Below are 19,710 nucleotides of genomic sequence, written 5' to 3'. Positions count from 1 at the left end.
CCTCCTCACTTGCTAAGAATGACACTAAAGAAAAATCACTTTCTGTTTAAATAATTAGATGCACCCAGAGTCTGTAATTGGAAGTAGAAGATTAGATAGACAGACAGACAGAAAACTTTTTCACAATATATGCATACAATATCTGAATAGTGTCCAGTATAATGTTGTACCATTCATCTATACGATCGTCTTCCAGTGGTTTCAGTGAGGTTGGAGTAAAGAACTTTCTTCTTACTTTTCTCATAATTGTGGATACTGTTGATCTTGAAACACCAAAGAGTTGGGCTATTAAGGTTACAGATGCTCCTGCTAAATGAGCTCCCAGTTTGTCCCTTTTGGAAATTTGACAAGTTACCAATTTCACTAATTACCTTGCTACCTGTAAACACAACTTGTTCAAAACAGTAGCATACACAAATGACATTATGTACTTTATTAATGGGTGTTCATATTATTTTGCCTAAACATGTGTGTGTGTATATATATATATATATATGCATACAGTGGTGTGAAAAAGTGTCGGCCCCCTTCTAGTAATCAAAGATAACACAAGTAAACACAACGTGCATTTTTTAAATGAAGGTTTTTATTATAAAGGGAAAATAAAATCCAAACACACATGGCCCTGTTTGAAAAGGTGCTTGCCCCTTAAACTCTTTGATTAATATTTACATTTGTTTCATGTTTGTGACATGTTTGTAACATGCAAAAAAAAATCGAAAAGGGGGCCAACACTTTTTCACACCATGATAATGCACTGATCCCTATACCCCCTCAAAATTCAAAACTTTCTAGTCTTACATCTCACCAATGAGGGGCGCCAGCTGTTCAAGATATGATGATGGACACTTGATAGTTCTTCAAAGTCAATGCAAGGACAGCAGGAATGCAGGGTGTTGCCAGCAAATAATGAAAACTGACTATGTTATGTAACTCTATTGAGAGACGTATGAGTCATGTATGATACATCTGGAGAGAGAACATTTTGTGTTTGATCGGATCTCTTTTATGCACATTAAAGAGTTTAAATTTAGCACCATTCCAGCCTCCAGCAACTGAATCATCTTGTTTCTTGTCATCTTCTCCTATATATCACAGCTATATTGTATAGTGACCTGAAGGAAGAGAGATAATGACTTTTAAAATCTTGCAGCAAAGAAGTCTGTCCTTTTTCTTCTAATAGTACTTTTTATTTGTCTTGTACTTCTGCATTAAGATGTGAGAAACAAATTACATTTTTTATTAATTCCTACCAAGGCTTCTAAGAATATAAAAATAATGGATAAATTAATTGATGGATGAAAAAGAAGGTCATTTAGATTACTCAGTATTTCTAAACAAGTCACTGTCAAAACAACATGTTTGTTCAAACTCTGTCTGCTTTCACTTTCTTATTGATAATTAAAAGAAAAAGGAACGAGTTACCTTGCATAGTTATTCTGGGAAAATGACGATGAAAACGTCCAATATTCTTTACATATTCTTCTCGTTTTCTCTCGAAATAAAGCAATTAAGCAAATATTCAATTATTTAACCAATCTATATTAAGTGGCTAGGTTTCGTAAACCAGGTGTAATTTCGCTACTTATTCTACTACTTACCTAAAATGCTCTGACTGTGCTAACACCTCAGTAATTCAAAATAAGTTCAGTTGCTGAAATGTTCATTTAATATGTTAAACAGACATACATTTGATACAAACTACACCAGATGTTGACAAACTAACCACCATAAATATTACTTTTTATCAAAATTAATCGCTACAGAACATTTCTAATATAATATATTAATAATACATAACTATTCCCTCAGCGTCGCTAGGAGATCACATGTGCATTGACGTCATGTAATCCAGCTTGTGTTGTTTTGCAAGGAGGAACAAAAAGTCCTTCATTTTAAAGGGGGCATATCATGAAAATCTGACTTTTCCATGTTTAAAGGGATACTCCACTTTTTTTTGGAAAATATACTCATTTTGCTCCCCTAAAGTTAAATATTTGACTTTTACTGCTTTGGTGCTGATCTCCGGGTCTGGCGTTAGCACTTTTAGCATAGCTTAGCACAATCCATTGAATCTGATTAGACCATTAGCATCACGCTCAAAAATAATTTGATATTTTTCCTATTTAAAACTTGACTCTTCTGTAGTTACATCGTGTACTAAGACCGACAGAAAATTAAAAGTTGTGATTTTCTAAGTAAATATGGCTAGGAACTATAATTCTGGCGTAATAATCAAGGACTTTGCTGACGTAACATGGCTGCAGGAGGCGCAATGATATTACGCAGTGCCTGAAAATAGTCCTCTTAGTAACTTTCAACAGCAGAATAAGAGTAAAGAAAATCAAACTTTTTTTGCACAATAGAAAACATAATAACACAACAAAGTTTGTATGCTTGTTTCAGTGTTGACTGACTTTTTTACGGCAGCCTACCCTTTCTTGCAGTCCTAAACATAATAATCATGTATAAAGTTATAATTTTCACTAACCAGTTATAAGGCCAAGAATGGTGTGGGGTTTATTACAATATGCTATTGCAGTAAGATCGTCTTTGGTTTATACTGGCACAGCTCAACAGACTCAAATCATAGCAGTGTACAGTATATTGGGTAATGTGAGGTTAGGTCATATGCTTTGAGCAGGGAGCATTTTAGGATACCGACCACGGTTGACCAATCACAGTATGAAATGTTAATTAGCTGAAGGCTTTGGTATTTGATTGGCTGACTGGATCAGGGCCAAACCCAAACTCCCCCAGGAATCTCTTGTTCAGAGACCTTTAGTGTGCAATAATACAGAGAAAAAACTAAAGACAAGGTTTACTCTAGGTACACAGAATAAAAGGCATGTCAAGAAATCTGTTTTACAGTTTTTCTACATTATACTGATTTCTGATGAATAGTCTCACACCTCAAAACATTTAGGAATTAGTTTATCGTAGAAGGCATGTTGTGCAAAATCGTTAACCTTTGTGCCATAATAAGCATGTTTTTCAAAGGTTTTTTTGTAAATGTGAACTCAGTTGATAAATTGCTGTCAAGTGAATCCTAAATTTTGAGTTACAGAAATTGTGACATTTCTCACAGTGTACAGAAAATTTTATTTTGAGAAATGAACTTAGAATTTTGAACAAGTTAGACAGATACTTCGATAGACAAAAAGAAAGATAGACAGATACTTAGAAAGACAGATTGACAGATACTTAGAAAGACAGATTGACAGATTGACAGATTGACAGACAGACAGACAGACAGACAGACAGACAGACAGACAGATACATTTAGAAAGAAAGAAAGAAAGAAAGAAAGAAAGAAAGAAAGAAAGAAAGAAAGAAAGAAAGAGACGGACAGATATTTGGACAGACAGACAAAATATATTTATTTAGACAGAAAAAAAGACAGACACTGAGACAGACAGGCAGACCACTTAGAGAGACAGACAGACAGACAGACAGACAGACAGACAGACAGACAAATATCTTAAATAGACACTTAGACATAAGACAGGTAGATAGACAGACAGAAATATATATATTTAGATAAAAAGATAGACAGGCACTTAGACAGACAGACAGGTACTTGGACAGGCAGATAGACAGATACTTGGATAGACAGAAAGAAAAAAAGACATGTAAGACAAATACTTAGACAGACAGAAATATATACATTTAGATAGAAAGAAAGACAGACAGACACGTAGACAGACAGACAGACACTTAAACAGGCAGATAGACACATATTTAGATAGACAGAAAGACAGACAGACATACAGGTAGATAGACAGATACTTAGACAGACAGAAAGATATATACCGGTATTTAGATAGATTGAAAGAAAGACAGACAAACACTTAGACAGACAGACAGACAGACAGACCACTTAAACAGACAGACAGACAGATAAATATCTTAAATAGACACTTAGACATAAGACAGGTAGATAGACAGACAGAAATATATATATTTAGATAGAAAGATAGACAGGCACTTAGACAGACAGACAGACACTTAGACAGGCAGATAGACACATATTTAGATAGACAGATACTTAGACAGACAGAAAGATATATACCGGTATTTTGAAAGAAAGACAGACAAACACTTAGACAGACAGACAGACCACTTAGACAGACAGACAGATAGACAGATAAATAAATAAATATCTTAAATAGACACTAAGACATAAGGCAGGTAGATAGGCAGACAGAAATATATATATTTAGATAGAAAGATAGACAGGCACTTAGACAGACAGACAGATAGAAACATATTTAGATAGACAGAAAGACAGACAGACATACAGGTAGATAGACAGATACTTAGACAGACAGACAGACAGACAGATACTTAGACAGACAGAAAGACAGACAGACAGACAAACAGACACTTAGACACAGACAGACAGATAGACAGACACGTAGATAGACAGACAGATAGATACTTAGATATTTAGACAGACAGACAGACACCTAGATAGACAGACATATACATAATTAGATATTTAGACAGACAGACAGACAGACAGACAGACACAGACAGACAGACAGACAGAAAGACACTGGTCCCACAGGTCAGCTAGGGGCCATTTTTGTCTGACAGTGTAGTAAGATGTGTCTATGTGTTAGAGTGCAAATCTATAATGAAAGGATCCATTGTAATAAATTGAAAGCATTTAATTGCATCAGAAACTAACCGAATGTTCTGAGCCTTCCGGACGGTGGATACTCAAACATGCGCATGCAGGAAAATTAGGCCATCTATATCTGTCCTACCCTACTGATTATGAATGTATTATGCAAGTTACACAGTGCCTGTTACATAACCACAGTCATGTACTCATAGTCCTCCTCTGCTTCTCTCTCTCTCTCTCTCTTGCTCGCTCCATCAACCCCCACGCACAAAACAATAATGCCTTTCATGACCCCATTCAAAAAGATTAGGATTTCAGAAAGCCATATGAGGACAAAAAAAGTGTCTTAGATAAGTGTTAAGCAGACATGCCTCATATGATTTATAATGCACTATTAGGAACAGTCTATGGTGATGTAAAAGTTCAGAGAGGATTATGGGAACACTTAGTGCTTACGTTTGTAATATACGCAAATATTTCATAATGCACTTTTAAAACCCCTGAATCTTTTGACTTTTTTATCTTATCAGTTTTTTCTGGTGTTTCTGTAAATGAAGTGGTAAAGCAAGGCGCTAGCAATCTTAAGTAATAGGGGTAGAGTAAACATTGCTCCCGAAATAAAATCAAGTAGTTTGCAAGAAGTGCGCAGGGCCTGGGAGACATCTTTTTCCTCCTATTTTTGGATCCCAAAATACGACAACGCATCACTATGGCAACCAGAAACCAGTCGCTATGAACTACAAGCATGGGGCATTGATGAAATATGTAACTTATAGTAGTATTAATATAATACGGGAGGACAGTTAGTATAAAAAAACATTTTGTGAAAGGCATTTAAGAAACATTTTGTCCAGATAAAGGATTCTCATCTAATACGTAACTTCTTTTATGTCATTCCTAAGCATCTATTGATCAAAGCTGCCCACATGAACACACTCGAAAATATAAAGGTGCTTTATGAAATCCTTGAGTTATTGTTATTGTTGAATAGCAAACTTTTTTATGTATTGTTTAGTTACGAAACCCTATCAAACAGGCCTGGATTAACACAATGTATTGCCATTGGATATATCCAGTCTTATCCAGTTAGCATAATGTAATAAGATGAGTATGGTGGCTATACATGTTTCTTGTCTTCTATTCAGTTTTCCTGGCCAGGGCACCTGATGTCTAAGACCTTATCTATAATGTTTTTGGTATTAATTAGGTTCTCCCGCTCTCTCTCATCTGTGCAATGTGTAATGACCCCACGCCTTGTCGCGGTTCTGAGTGAGATGTGTTAAGATGTGTTCGACTTCACACGGGGCTGTGTAGACCGATATGTAGATTAACTGAGTGCACAATGACATAAAATGATTGACGTGTCGTGCAAATAAGCAGTAAAACCCCAGTCGGACATTCTGTTTTGGTCAGGGGTGCCCCATGCCCCCCAGCAGCTGCCCAAGTCACCCGTGCCTAAATCCACTACTGCACACTTGTTGGCATCCTACTAACATAAAAAGCAACTACAAGAAATTCCAAATTTGCAGGTAGCGAGTAATTTTATACATGCTTGTGCCGTCTCAAAAACTTGGTCGCAGTCTGGTGCCCCCTATTGGCTGGTGTCCCATTGTGTCTACGGATAATCCAGCCCCGCTATCAAACATATTTTTATGAAATGTTTTGTTTGCGTTTTCTTTCTTTAAAATATGTTTCGGGGTAATTTGATATTTTTATCTTGTAAAATGAGAACAATATTTCAAAGGTCATATCATGAGTTGCACACATACTGATTTAATGGTTGTAAATGTGTCAAGTGTGAGGAAGAAAAGAAAACAGCTGAGTGATTCATACTCTGAGAAGCAGTGTAAACCTCCATTGTGCTCAGAACAGTGTCATGATGAATTAAAGGAATTGTTTTCAAGCGGTTACATAAACGGAGATAATGTAGAGCTTAACGCTGGTGGCTTTGTGCGCTTGTGTTTGTACAGCCGGGCATACAAAAAGAGACTCAAATCATGCATCCTGAACTGCATATTGACGTTGTTTTGTAGATAATTTAACTTTAATAATGAACGAATGAATGAAGTATACAGCCTTGAAGCATCTAATATTTATAATACTGTTCAAAACTCTTAGGCCACCACCACCAGACTTGTTGTTTTAGAAGTTTAATGTCCATCCATATTTATTTTTACATTTATTTTATTAAGATACAAAAGTTACATTTTCAGGACTAAATGTCTTCTTTAGGCATTGTCGGTGTTTAGTGTGACCTCTCTTGGCACTAAACACATCTTGAGTGTTTTTGAGCAGAATGAAGTTAAAATAATAATTTCTTTAAATTAGAAATTAGGATTTCATTTTATTACGAGATCATTCAGTTTCCTGCTATTGCTCAAGTGGAAGGGGAGTTTACCCTAAAAACTTGACACATCAGTTTACATTTTTTATACAGTTTTTAATACTATATTTTTTGTATTTTCTGGATGTATCATATTAAAGAGACTGAGAAACAATTATATATGATCACCAACACTGCAAAAACAACAAATCTAATTCTGGGCATGGTGGGCCTAAGACTTTTACACAGTACTGAATATCTGATATTTTGAAATGATTTTATTTTATCTACTTTAATTTACCTTAAGGGGCTAACCTTAACCATTTAACAATGAAAATGTTATTATTATTTCACCCTTATATCATTTGAACCAGTTTCCTCTCTTTCAGTGCATATTCACCTTATTTTCCACGACAACAAGGGCGGCGCCATTGCGCTCATTTTGTCAACGTTCTTCCGGCTGCATATGATGAGCAGCTGAGGCAGTGGCTAAAGCCGACGCGTTAAACTTAAAAAGCTCACTCAAGCGCCTTTATGTTTGTTTCTTACCAATTTTAATGGACGGGGAGCCGACTGAGGAACACCCTAATCCCAAGTAATGGTTCGACTACGATGTTCCGGTAACTTTAAACCACGCCGGGTGTTGAAAAGGTGGTCAGTTTCAGGTAAGCTATCTTAGCTTAATGTGCTCTTTCGCCTAACGTTAGATTTGTGATGTCCGTTCTAAGAATAAACTTAAGATCAGTAACGTTAGTTTATAAAATGCAATTATTTTGAATGATTTTCATTGCCCACCTGTATTTTTATATTTAAGATAAGACAGCAATATATTATAGTACATTACATTCTTACAGTAGCTCACGTGATTCATACAAGTTACAGAGATTTCAGATGCTAGGAGGTCAGTTCATTTCTCATTCAGATATTGATAATGACATATTAAACGACATATTATTTAACACTGAAGTTAGAGGTTGTGTGTATAATGTTACTGTCTCTTTTTAATGCATCTCTCTCTCACACACTGTTCTGTTTAAGTATGGATGTCATTTATAAATTAATTCTCATGATGCAAGTTTATTTTAAATACTAACATAAAAATGTTTATGGTTATATTATTTTCACAGATGCATTGATGTTTAGTGATGCAATGGACAACTGAGATGATACAATCAACGTGTTCCTAAACTGTGATGCAGAAACACAATGGGAGGATCAATCCGTCTCTGAACACAACTACACTTTAAAAATCACAACTCAACGTTGAAGCAACCTACATCTGATATGGGAAAACAACCTTGCAGTTTCCCGGACAGGCCTTATGCTGGTCCCAGGCTAAAATGCTTATTTGAGCTACAATAATTTAAAAACACCTTGTACTGACATACCTCAACATATATGAGTGCCATTGTTTTGTCACAAGATGTGGTTTGTTTGTAAAACTAAAATGTCCTAATATAATTAAGGCCTAGTCCTGTAAACCCTGTCTGAGAAACTGCTTCAATGCTTCTGCTTCATGTGTTGAGCTGGCACAAATGTACATATCTCTGCTGAGAAACAACCATCTTTGTCAGCTTTACACAGGGTTGATATTGCATGCATTACATTCAGTCGCTAAGCAAATCACCAGTACATACACATACAGCTTCCAGATAAACACTTGGGATCAGCTCCTGATGACTCTGATAAAGCTGTGTCTTAATTCATTGCAGGGTGGTCTTGATGAAAAGTTAGTTGTTTCTTAGTCCATAGTTATTTTTATAAACCTTTACAATTTGACCTGATTTTACCTGTTGTAAAGTTACATTAAACCTTCATACAGTTTGTTATCAGATGTCATGCAGTGATATTAAACATTTACAATGTGATCTGTTGTGCATTATTTATATTAAACCTTTATAATGTGATCAGATATTACCTGCCATGCAGTTATATTAAACCTTTACAATGTGATCAGATGTTGTGCAGTTATATTAAACATTTACAATGTGATCAGATGTTACCAGTCATGCATTTATATAAAACCTTTACAATGTGATCAGATGTTGTGCATTTATATTAAATCTTTACAATGTGATCAGCTGTTACCTGTCATGCAGTTATAAACATTTACTATGTGATCAGATGTAACCTGCCATGCAGTTATATAAACCTTTACAGTGTGATCAGCTATTATCTGTAAGGAATTTCTTAAACCATATGTGAGCTTTGTAGATTCCACTTAAAAGGATTTAAGTCTCCTGATTTGAAGGAATAAGTGTTGGCAAGTTTGCAAATGAATTCTATCATGGTACATTACCACATAAAAACGAAATAGATATTGGACTGGCTAAGGTGCACATTTGCTTAAAAAAAGACGAAATCACTGTGTAAATATTGGTAAGCATAATTACTTTAATAATGCTGCTCCATCAACTCCTTCTGAGAGGACGAGGTAATTAAATATGTCCCATAGGTTTCTTGCCGCGGCTGCTTCATATCTTCTAACCACGAGACGATTGATGGGACATTATAAGACTATCCGAGCGTCGTATCAAGTTTTCTCCGTGCTCCTAATTCAAAACATTTACAGCAGTTGCGATATTTGTCATTTAGCTAAAGTTATAGTGAACTACGAACAATCTTTTAACCACCAAACTAGCTCCCGAATGCACTGTGCCATATTAGCAGCGGAAGTCGGTTGACAAAATGCGGAAGAGCGAAGAATTGAAAAGGGGCGTGGCGGAATAAGGTGAATACTCCGTATCTAAACTGTGGTTTAGGCAGTTTTTTACTTTTAAATATTACTGTAATTGTAATTTCTACAGTTACTTACCACAAAATGCCCAGTAAAATACCATAATTTTCTTTTCCAGTTCATCACTATAATATGCACTGCATTATGGGTATTAACATTTAATTTACTGTATGTTTTGAATTTGCGGTAGACTGCTGTCAAACAACAGCAGTAGTGCTACTGTAGTTAAATAAAATAGGTTATGTTCTGTCCAATAGTGACCCAGCCTTGGGTTAAAAACAACCCAGCATTTTTTAGAGTGTAATGGGGCAGTTACAGTTACTCAAATGGCAATGTGAGTAACGAGTTACCGCATATATACAATAAAAAGTCTAACAGTGAATGTGCACACTGTAAAAAATTATATTTGTTACACTTAAATGTTTAAGTTTAATCAACTTGAATTTACAATTCATTTCAACTTTCTTGACTAGTGAGGAGTTACAATAACACTCAATGGCTGGGTAATTTTTAATCCATGTTGGCTAAATATTGGACAGAACACACCGCCGGGTTAAAATTGACCCATTGCTGAAAAAATTGCTGCGTTATTATAACCCATGGTTTCATAAAAACAACCACCCAACATTGGGTTATTTTTAACCCAGCATGTGTTCAGTTCAATATTTACCCATTATTGGTTAAAAATAACCCAGCCATTTATAGAGTAAAAAGATAAACAATTAAGTTAAATTAGCTTAAATTTCAACTTTATTTTTATATAGCAACTCCTAACTAACCAAGAAAGTTGAACTTAATTGTAATTTCAAACTGATTAAACTTAAAAATTAAAGTGCAAACTTAAGTAAAAAATGCACAACAAGAAAGTAAAGGAGTCAAAAGGACACTTAAAATATATGACATAAGTTAAAGGGAGTAAATTAAACACTTAAGTTATTTGAAGCACAAAGGTTTTTTTTGTTATGGGAGTGGATTATGACCAAGGTGGTCACCATCTACTGCCATAGTAACCAGAGAACCCCAAACCACACTTTTAACATTTTTTATTTGTGTTCTAAGTAATAAAGTCAAAAGTGCAAATAATGATTAAGTTGTACACTTTGGGTGAACTATCCCTTTAAATGTTAATATTGTTCATTTTTTGACATTTAAAAAAAATGCATACTATACAAATAAATATATTTTTATGATGCCAATAAAGCAAAATTGAACTTGCCAGAGAGAGCAAGGGGGGAAAGCGAGAGCTAAGCTGTTCCCTCGCATGAACTGGTAAACAACGCATGTCTGAGGTCAGATAAGGATGCCTTGCTGTTATACTCGCACATTCAGTAGTTCTGTGTCCTGAAATAACCTAAAATCGCTGAATGCTACTGAAGATTTAATAGTGTGGGTTCAAAGCAGTTGACTGCTGAGTTCAATGACGTTCGCGCACATAAACCGTCAACGGCCAAATGAGCGAAAGCAAGCATTGCATGAAAAGTTTAGTGATATTATTTAAAGTGTAAAATAAATAAACATGAACCATTTCATAGGTTTTCTCTTTATTGCCATCTCTACAATGGCCTTATTTTTAAAGCTGCATGCAAAAGCTTCACCCCTGAACATCGACCTTGTGTTCTTTTATAATTCACCATCTTCCTTAAAGTCTTCTTAGAAACCTTCCTGTTTCTTTGCGCATGTTTTGAAGTGTCCTGATAAGTTAATGCATAACTAGGCCGGAATGTCAAGTGTAAAGCATTCGGGCAAGATGAATGTAACTCTTCATTACACAAAATCAAAGCGTTCAGTGATAAACTTAAACAAATAGGGTAAACTTAAGTGTCAATGTGTTAAAGCCTAAGGTGTTCTGGATTAACTCGAGGCACCTGCTACGGCTCAATCACACGTAGAGAGAGAAGAAAGTATGTCAGGTTCCACTTGATAAACACGTTATTTATGACGGAAACATATATTATGATGTTGTACACATATAAAGGTTTTTAGCTAAAACTTGTCACAAAGTGTACATATATGCAATAAGTTAAATGTAGATGCAACAGTTATGTCGATACTAACTCTTTTACTGCTGTAAATGTATCACAGATGACCTTTCCTCCAGTTTCTCTGCATGATGAGGGTTGTGTGACGTCCAGGTTCAGAGAATTTCCTCATGTGACCTATAAAGATTGCAAAATGTACATCCGCAGAAATGAGTATTAATATTATTATATTTTAAACGGATGTTCATGTTACATACATTATAAGTTAACAGTGCAGATCAACTAAATAAATTGTGGCAAACTCTAATGTTATCCACATTACTGTCTAAAAGGTGGAAAGGTATTTAATGGTACTTTTGTATTGTAAGGTTTGTCGTTTATTTATATCTCAACATGTCCAGTAACCCTTTGATTTCATTGCACACTTCCAAAAATAAAGTTTTTCACAACAGTATAGAAAGGAACCGTTTTTGATTCTTCAAAGAACCGTTTACTTAAAGGTCCACTGTGTAGATTTTAGCGGCATCTAGTGGTAAAATTGCAAATTACAACCAGCGGCTCAGCCCACTGCTCAGCCCTCGCTTTTAAAACGCATAAAGAAGCTACGATAGCCACCACCAGACAAACATTTAATCGTCAGAGACAACTTAGTAAAACGTTTGTCCGTTAAGGGCTTCTGTAGAAACATGGTGGCACAAAATGGCGACCTCCATGTAAGGGGACCCTCGGTGTATGTAGATAAAAACGTCTCATTCTAAGGTTATAAAAACATAACGGTTTATTATAAAAGGTCTTAATACACCCCTGATAATATAGTTTTATATATTATTTTGAATTTCTTTCAAGAGATCCTTCAAAAAATTACACACTGCACCTTTAAAGGTCCACTGTGTAGATTTTAGCGGCATCTAGTGGTAAAATTGCAAATTGCAACCAGCGGCTCAGTCCACAGCTCAACCCTTCCTTTCAAAACGTATAAAGTAGCAATCACAGGACAAACATGTCGTCATCTGAGACAATGTAGTGACGAAACACTGCTCTGTAGAAACATGGCGGCGCAAAATGGCGACTTCCATATAAGGGCACCCGTGACGTATGTAGATACAATCAACACAATTTTAATGGCCCTTTTCCATTGCATAGTACCCCACGGTTTGGTTTGGGTCAGCTCACTTTGGCTTGGTTGGCTTTTCCATCAAGTTTAGTAACACTTCGAAGTGGGAGGGATTATAGGCGTGTCGTTATATTTGCGCTGCCTACTGCTGTGACATCATGTGAGAGCGTTGTTGTACATTCCCATACATTTATTTATTTCTCAGACCGCCACAAAAATTTAATCGACCACCACAAAGAAATGTTTGCACATTGAATTTATCACAACCCATGTCTCATATGACAGTTTTTGTACAAACACCTGTGGCGTCGGGCGAAGCGTTCCGCCGAAACTAATTTAAGTTGCATTTCAGCATATGCGTATGTGCGCGCCGCGTATGTGCCGCCCACAAACTGCAAGTCTGGAAAAAACTGTCATGGTGTTCCTGATTCTAACCTGTGGATGTTTTTCATCGCTAAAAGGGAGTTTGGAAACTTATAGCAGAGCACAGATGACAACATGTTTACTCGAGACAGCGCAAGCTAGCATGAAGGTAAAGCTAATCTTTTACATTACAGCGATGACGCTGGTAGTGACGATATTCTTAGACCAACAAATATTATTTTGTAAAACAGAGGTTTAAGGTTCTTTATGGAACCACACAGCCAAAAATGGTTCTTCTATGGCATCACTTATCAGCTTTATTTCTAAGACTTCATGTTTTAGATTTCTGTATCTGTATCCCATGAAAAGTCGCCATACTGGTTTAGAAAAATATGAAGGTTTGTTTTTTGGTTGTAATGTTTCTTTCACCCAAACACAGTTTTAGTAGATGGATGTTTTGTTGCTTCATGGAGGGTTTGAAAATGTTTTTATGTCAAGCACAAGTACTGCACTTAAAATCTGCCTTATGTCGATTCCTGCACCAGATGGCCCGGAGTCTGATCTCTCTAATGCAGTGAGAAAGCGCTTGTGTGGCTTCTCGCAGATAAAGAGCAGGAGGTTACACACAACACGCTGCGCTCTAATCACTGGGGTTGTTTATGTGTTTGCGTAAGCAAGATGAAAATACTGCTGTTCCTCATGGCATGAAAAACAAGCATGCTGTCAGTTTTGGGAAGATGAGCCGTTTTACAAAACAGATAAGCAACTTGTACTCCAAAGAGTTTCATCAAGATGTGATGCTTAAAACTCTGTCTGGCCCCCATAGATTTGACTTCATTTTAATTCAACAAATCATTTCAAATAGTTTATGCTTTAAAGTTTGAAATCATTCAGAGCTTGTTTACATAAATTTTAAATATGCACACACACACATTGTATATTCAGTTCTTTTACAAAGACATCGAAATTATGAAAGACAGGTTCTTATCCAAGTGAGTAATCTCACCTTTCACCCAGTTCACCTGGCATTCAACTAGATGAGATGATGTTTCATAACATTGTTATATTTACATGATCCTCCAAGTACTTCAAAGAAGACCATGACTTGCTTGTTGCTATACAACTAAACCTGCTAATCTAAGGCATTTTATCAAATTAACATCATAATCCGATGTCTATGTATTATCAAGCTTGTTGCAGGAATAATTGTTGAATTATTATTCATCCCCACGCTTTAAAATGTTGTGCTGTTTCAATCCATGAATTGTGTAAAATATATATTGGGTTTTAAATTAATTGGGTTTATTTATTTTATCCCGCAGTTGGGTCAGACACGGACAAACCAAACCGTTGCGAGGTGCGGTAAAGACTTAATGCCATGAAAGTTGCTTTGTTAGATCTTCCGCATAAATGTATATGTTAAGAAAGCACAGCTCTAACGTCACCAGTCTAAATATAGCGTTTGTGCATGTATTGAGGACAACAGTCGGTTTTCAGGACACTCGAGAAGAGGAGAGTAAGCGCGCGGGGCGGGGGGAGATTGCGCAATATTACTCAATGGTTTCCAAAAGATTATTCTGACGAAAACTGTAACGAGGGAGAGATTAGAGATAGGAGGGTCCTGTACGGGGGTGGGCGGGTTCGTTCATCCACTCTACGCGGAACCATGTGGTTCAGACGGGGTTATGGCGCGTCCTCGACTGAACCTCGTGGACCAAAGACACAAATAGCGGCTGCGCGCGTTACGCGCGGAACAGACACGGCAGCGCACAACCGGTAACGGTGTGTTGTACCTACAAAAAACCGGGATTAACGTACCTGACTTTGTTTTGTGGTGAACAGAAACGGCTTCTTCACGGATGCTCGTGCCCTACGACCGGCGAATTACGGTGGAGAGAATTACGCGCGTGATTATGGTAAAATCCTTAATTGTATTATGTATTAAAGATTACACTTCAGATTTTATTAAAGCTATTTACGTGTAAAAATGTAAATAATTTATATTCAATGCTATTTTCTTGTTATTCCCTTTCAACCTCCTTTTAAATTAAACATTCTAGTAAAACTATATAAATCACACATTTACCATTGGTAACCATATAGATCACCCATGATATTTGTAGTTAAATTATAGTAATGCCAATGATAAAGTCCGATATAAACATGCGTACTAATCTTACTAAGGAAGTGTTAGTCTTTTAAATAGATTATTTTTAAATGATTTATTTGGATTTATCACAGCGTTTGGGAATGTCTTAATTTAGGATAACCATATGTAACGATTCTGGCAATGTCAAAATAACATTATGCAATAATAGTCAATATTTTTACGATGATACAAAGGTACCGGTGTACATGAATTCATTTCACAGTGAAATGCAAGTTTAATAAAACTATTGTATTAGGTTTGTTTACAGGATGAAACGTGTTCAAAACATACAAATCCCAAAAAAATACTTTTAAAGGGATAGTTCACCCCAAAATGAAAATTCTGTAATCATTTACTTACCCTGTTGTTGTTACAAACCTGTACGAGTTTCTTTGTTCTGATGACCACAAAGGAAGATATTAAAAAAAAAATGATCATGAGCCCCATTTTTTTCCAAAGTAGGAAAAAAAAGAATACTATGGAAATGAATAGGGCTTATGATTGGTTTGGTTTCAAACATTCCTTAAAATATCTTCCTTTCATCCGAACAAGAAATGAATACAGGTTTCTAACAACATGAGTGTGAGTAAATAAGAAAATTTTAATTTTTGGGTGAATTGTCCCTTTAGTAATATGTTGTAATGTTTAATAAGTCACTTGTGTTGAGTAAGGCAGGATTTCATCATGAAAGTGACTCAGTGGGACAGGAAGATAATAAACTCACTCATGCACAAACTGTTCAACAAATAGGTCAACACATGAATTCCTTTGTTTTTTCATAATGTTCCTGCTTATTGAGGTTTGAAAACAACCACTCTTACCCTAGTGTTAGTTAAACTGTAGTTAAAGTTCATTCTGACACAGGATAAACATCACTTGACGTTGCTTTATTTAAAGCAAGAATGCATGTAATGTGAAATGATGCAGTGTAGCACGTACTGTGCTTTGCTCCTGGGAGGTTATGATGTTACGTAACACTGTGTTGTAATAGATGTTAGGTAACTGATGATATATTGTTTTATTTATTCTCCCACCAGGTGGAGACATTTCTGCATCATTAACGTCTGACATTGGTCTCATAAATACAGAAACAAGAGTCACACCGAGTCCATTACCAACAATGTTTGAAGAATCATCCCAGGAGATGAAAGAGCAGACTGGAGTCTTGAAAGTTATCGAACCTGCCTCATCTGCTGGGTTGCTGGGGTTAAACCTTGCGACTCCCGGCACGATGTCCTTCACGGACGAGGCCGTGTCCATCCTGACCTCGAGCAGTTTGCTGGCACGCTCGCTGCTGGGCCGAACGTCGCCGCTGAAACGCAAAGACGCCGCTCCGCTGAGCCCCGCCGTGAGACGCAAGCGAGAATTTATTCCTCACGAAAAGAAAGACGATGGGTACTGGGACAAGCGCAAGAAAAACAACGAGGCCGCCAAGCGTTCACGCGAGAAACGACGGGTCAACGATATGGTCCTGGAAAACCGCGTGCTGGCGTTGCTCGAGGAAAACGCAAGGCTTAGAGCCGAACTGTTGGCTCTTAAGTTTCGCTTCGGGATGGTTAAAGATCCCTCTAACGCTTCCATACTTCCACTCACGACGGGAAGCTGCGTTCCTCAGCCTTCAGCACCACATTACTACCTTACACGTGGGGAAGGAGCCCATCATGGTGGTCCCGTAGTGTCCCACGCGCAACAGTCTGGGCGAGGGGTCAGAGACATGAACAGTACGTCTGAAGATTCAGGGTTCTCCACTCCTGGCGGGTCCAGCGTTGGTAGTCCCGTCTTCTTTGAGGACAGACTGAGCGACCACGGAAAGCTTTCCCCACCCCGAGCAGATGAGCTTGGTTATGACTCGCCAAATACTGACAGCCATGGAGCCACGGGACACACTGCCTTGTTATACAGCCGCACAGAGACTGTGGAAGGTATGAAGAGTCTCCCACACAAGCTACGATTCAAGTGTCCGAGCAGCGGGGAAGGCGATAATACTGGACAAAGTCCGATGGGGGGCGCTAGAGTCTCCGCCCCATCAGGTGCGAGTGAAGGGATGGGTTATTGGCCGCAACAAGATGGAGAAGCCAAAACATACAACCACTCGTACGACTCGCAGTACCAGGCAGAAAACTGTATGCTGAAATCTCAACTCAGCTCTCTCAGCGAGGAAGTGGCCCAGCTCAAAAAGCTCTTTTCTGAGCAACTTCTCACCAAAGCGAATTGAAGACATTGTGAAGATCGCAGCACACTGGAACTGGCAGCCCTAACTTAAATACTTACACTTCCAAACATCCATAATTATATTGCAGACTTGTTCTGTTTAATCCTGGTTAAAAAGCAACATGTGCATCACTACCTCTTCACGCTGATCTTAACCAAATTAGGCAGAGCATATGATCATCTCTTCAAAACGCAAATTAAGAAGCATCGAAGTCTAAAGCATTCCAGTGGCGTCAGGACACGCATCACAATTTTACCTCCAAACACTGTGAACTTGCTCAGAAATGGCTCAGGCTGCTGTCTTCACAAATGTCTTCGTTTCTCTATCATTTGCCAACACTAGCGTTTTTTAAGACTTAACAGTTAGTTAGATGTGATGTGGCGAACCTGTTGCCGATCGGTCTTTACACTGTAATGTCTCTCCTGTGGTTTTGACAGATTTGTAGCGCGACTGTCGTGCGCTCACGAATGAAGAAAGTAGTAAATCCCAGTTTTTGCACCATATGCTATGAACGGTACACCAGTGAGGGCCAAATATTTTGCATCTGTGAACATTATATGGTTAATGCTACATGTTGGTTCTCTGTGCTGGAAATTATCTTGTTTATTGTCAATATTATGAACCAGTAGCTACTCAGCACTGAATGAATACATTTTTAGTTTCTCATACACATCACTGCCATTATAAAAGGCTATAGAGGATTTCTTATACACTGTTACTTGCATTTTTATGGTGAAATTACTGTTGTCTGATGAGTTGTCATGTATTTGTACAGGAAATATACATGTTATATGTTTGTGTGAATAAATCTTTGAACAGTGTTTGTTTGCCGCAGTTATTATTAGATTACATTTATACTTTACATTTATAAGATTTTTAAGGAATAAGCAAGGCATAAGATCAATTATTATATATCAACTTTGATGTCTTTACTGCAGTGGTTTCAACCTTCGACCCACGGGCAATCTGCGACCCGCCCTCACCCTCTCTGTGGCCTGCATCTGCTCTCAAAAAAAAAAAAAAAAATGTAACAATCCAGCCCGCAGAAAGCTTTTTATTTACTTTATTTTTTTCATATTAAAATAGCTCTGCAGCCTTCCGATGAGATGTCAATCTCAGATATGGCCCCAAGCCAGTTTGAGTTTAAGACCCCTGTCTTACTGGCTGGTTTTAGCTGGTTTCCCAGCCTGGTTTTAGTTAAGCAGGCTGGTTTTAGCTGAGCAGGCTGGTTTTAGCTGAGCAGGCTGGTTTAAGCTGGTCTCCCAGCCTTGTTTTAGCTGAACAAGCTGGTTTTAGCTCCCAGCCAGGTTTTAGCTGAGCAAGCTGGTTTTAGTTGAGCAGGCTGGTTTTAGCTCCCAGCCAGGTTTTAGCTGAGCAAGCTGATTTTAGTTGAGCAGACTGGTTTTAGCTGGTCTCCCAGCCTGGTTTTAGCTGCTGTCCCTGCCTGGTTTTAGCTGGTCTCCCTGGCTGGTTTTAGCTGGTTTTCCAGACTGGTTTAGCGAAGCAGGCTGGTTTTAGTTAGTCTCCCAGGCTGGTTTTAGCTGGTATCCCAGACTGGTTTTAGCTGGTCTCCCAGACTGGTTTAGCGGAGCAGGCTGGTTTTAGCTGGTCTCCCAGACTGGTTTTAACTGAGCAGCCTGGTTTTACTTGGTCTCCCAGCATGGTTTTAGCTGATCTCCCAGACTGGTTTTAGTTGGTCTCCCAGACTGGTTTAGCGGAGCAGGCTGGTTTTAGCTGGTCTCCAAGATTGGTTTTAACTGAGCAGCCTGGTTTTACTTGGTCTCCCAGCATTGTTTTAGCTGGTCTCCCAGCCTAGTTTTAGCTGAGCAGGCTGGTTTTATCTGGTCTCCCAGCCTGGTTTTAGCTGAGCATGCTGGTTTTAGCTGAGCAGGCTGGTTTTAGCTGGTCTCCTAGCCTGGTTTTACCAAAGCAGGCTGGTCTCAGAGGGGGTTTGGCCACTTTTTGTAGCTGTCAAGCTGGAAGAACAAATTTAACTTTTCAGATTAAGGAATGGAGATTAATAAACAAATAATAATATAATATACATAAAAAATCTTATTTAATTGTTTCAAATAACAAATTCTACTCTCCAACAACCTGAAGGTGATTTTATAAACTGAAAAATACAAAAGACTATCCAAATATCTTTTATTAATATCCATGTCAGTATAACCAATATCCGATTTGGCACTCAAGAACCCTC

The 19,710-nt window shown here is 37.6% G+C and overlaps 1 protein-coding gene across 1 annotated transcript; it reads left to right on the top strand.

The window, feature by feature from the left end:
* The first annotated feature begins 14,778 nt into the window (after positions 1-14,778).
* nfil3-6 (nuclear factor, interleukin 3 regulated, member 6) lies at positions 14,779-18,328 on the top strand. Its single transcript, XM_065278043.2, has 2 exons — positions 14,779-15,062; positions 16,333-18,328. The coding sequence occupies exon 2, from the start codon at positions 16,416-16,418 to the stop codon at positions 17,508-17,510; it is 1,095 nt and encodes a 364-aa protein (XP_065134115.2). The 5' UTR covers positions 14,779-15,062; positions 16,333-16,415; the 3' UTR covers positions 17,511-18,328.
* The last annotated feature ends 1,382 nt before the right edge of the window (positions 18,329-19,710 follow it).

Source organism: Paramisgurnus dabryanus, chromosome 3 (genome assembly GCF_030506205.2).
Source record: "Paramisgurnus dabryanus chromosome 3, PD_genome_1.1, whole genome shotgun sequence".
Classification (NCBI taxonomy): Eukaryota; Metazoa; Chordata; class Actinopteri; order Cypriniformes; family Cobitidae; genus Paramisgurnus; species Paramisgurnus dabryanus.
Note: the sequence above shows the minus strand (reverse complement) of the source record. Positions and strands in the feature narration are given on the sequence as shown.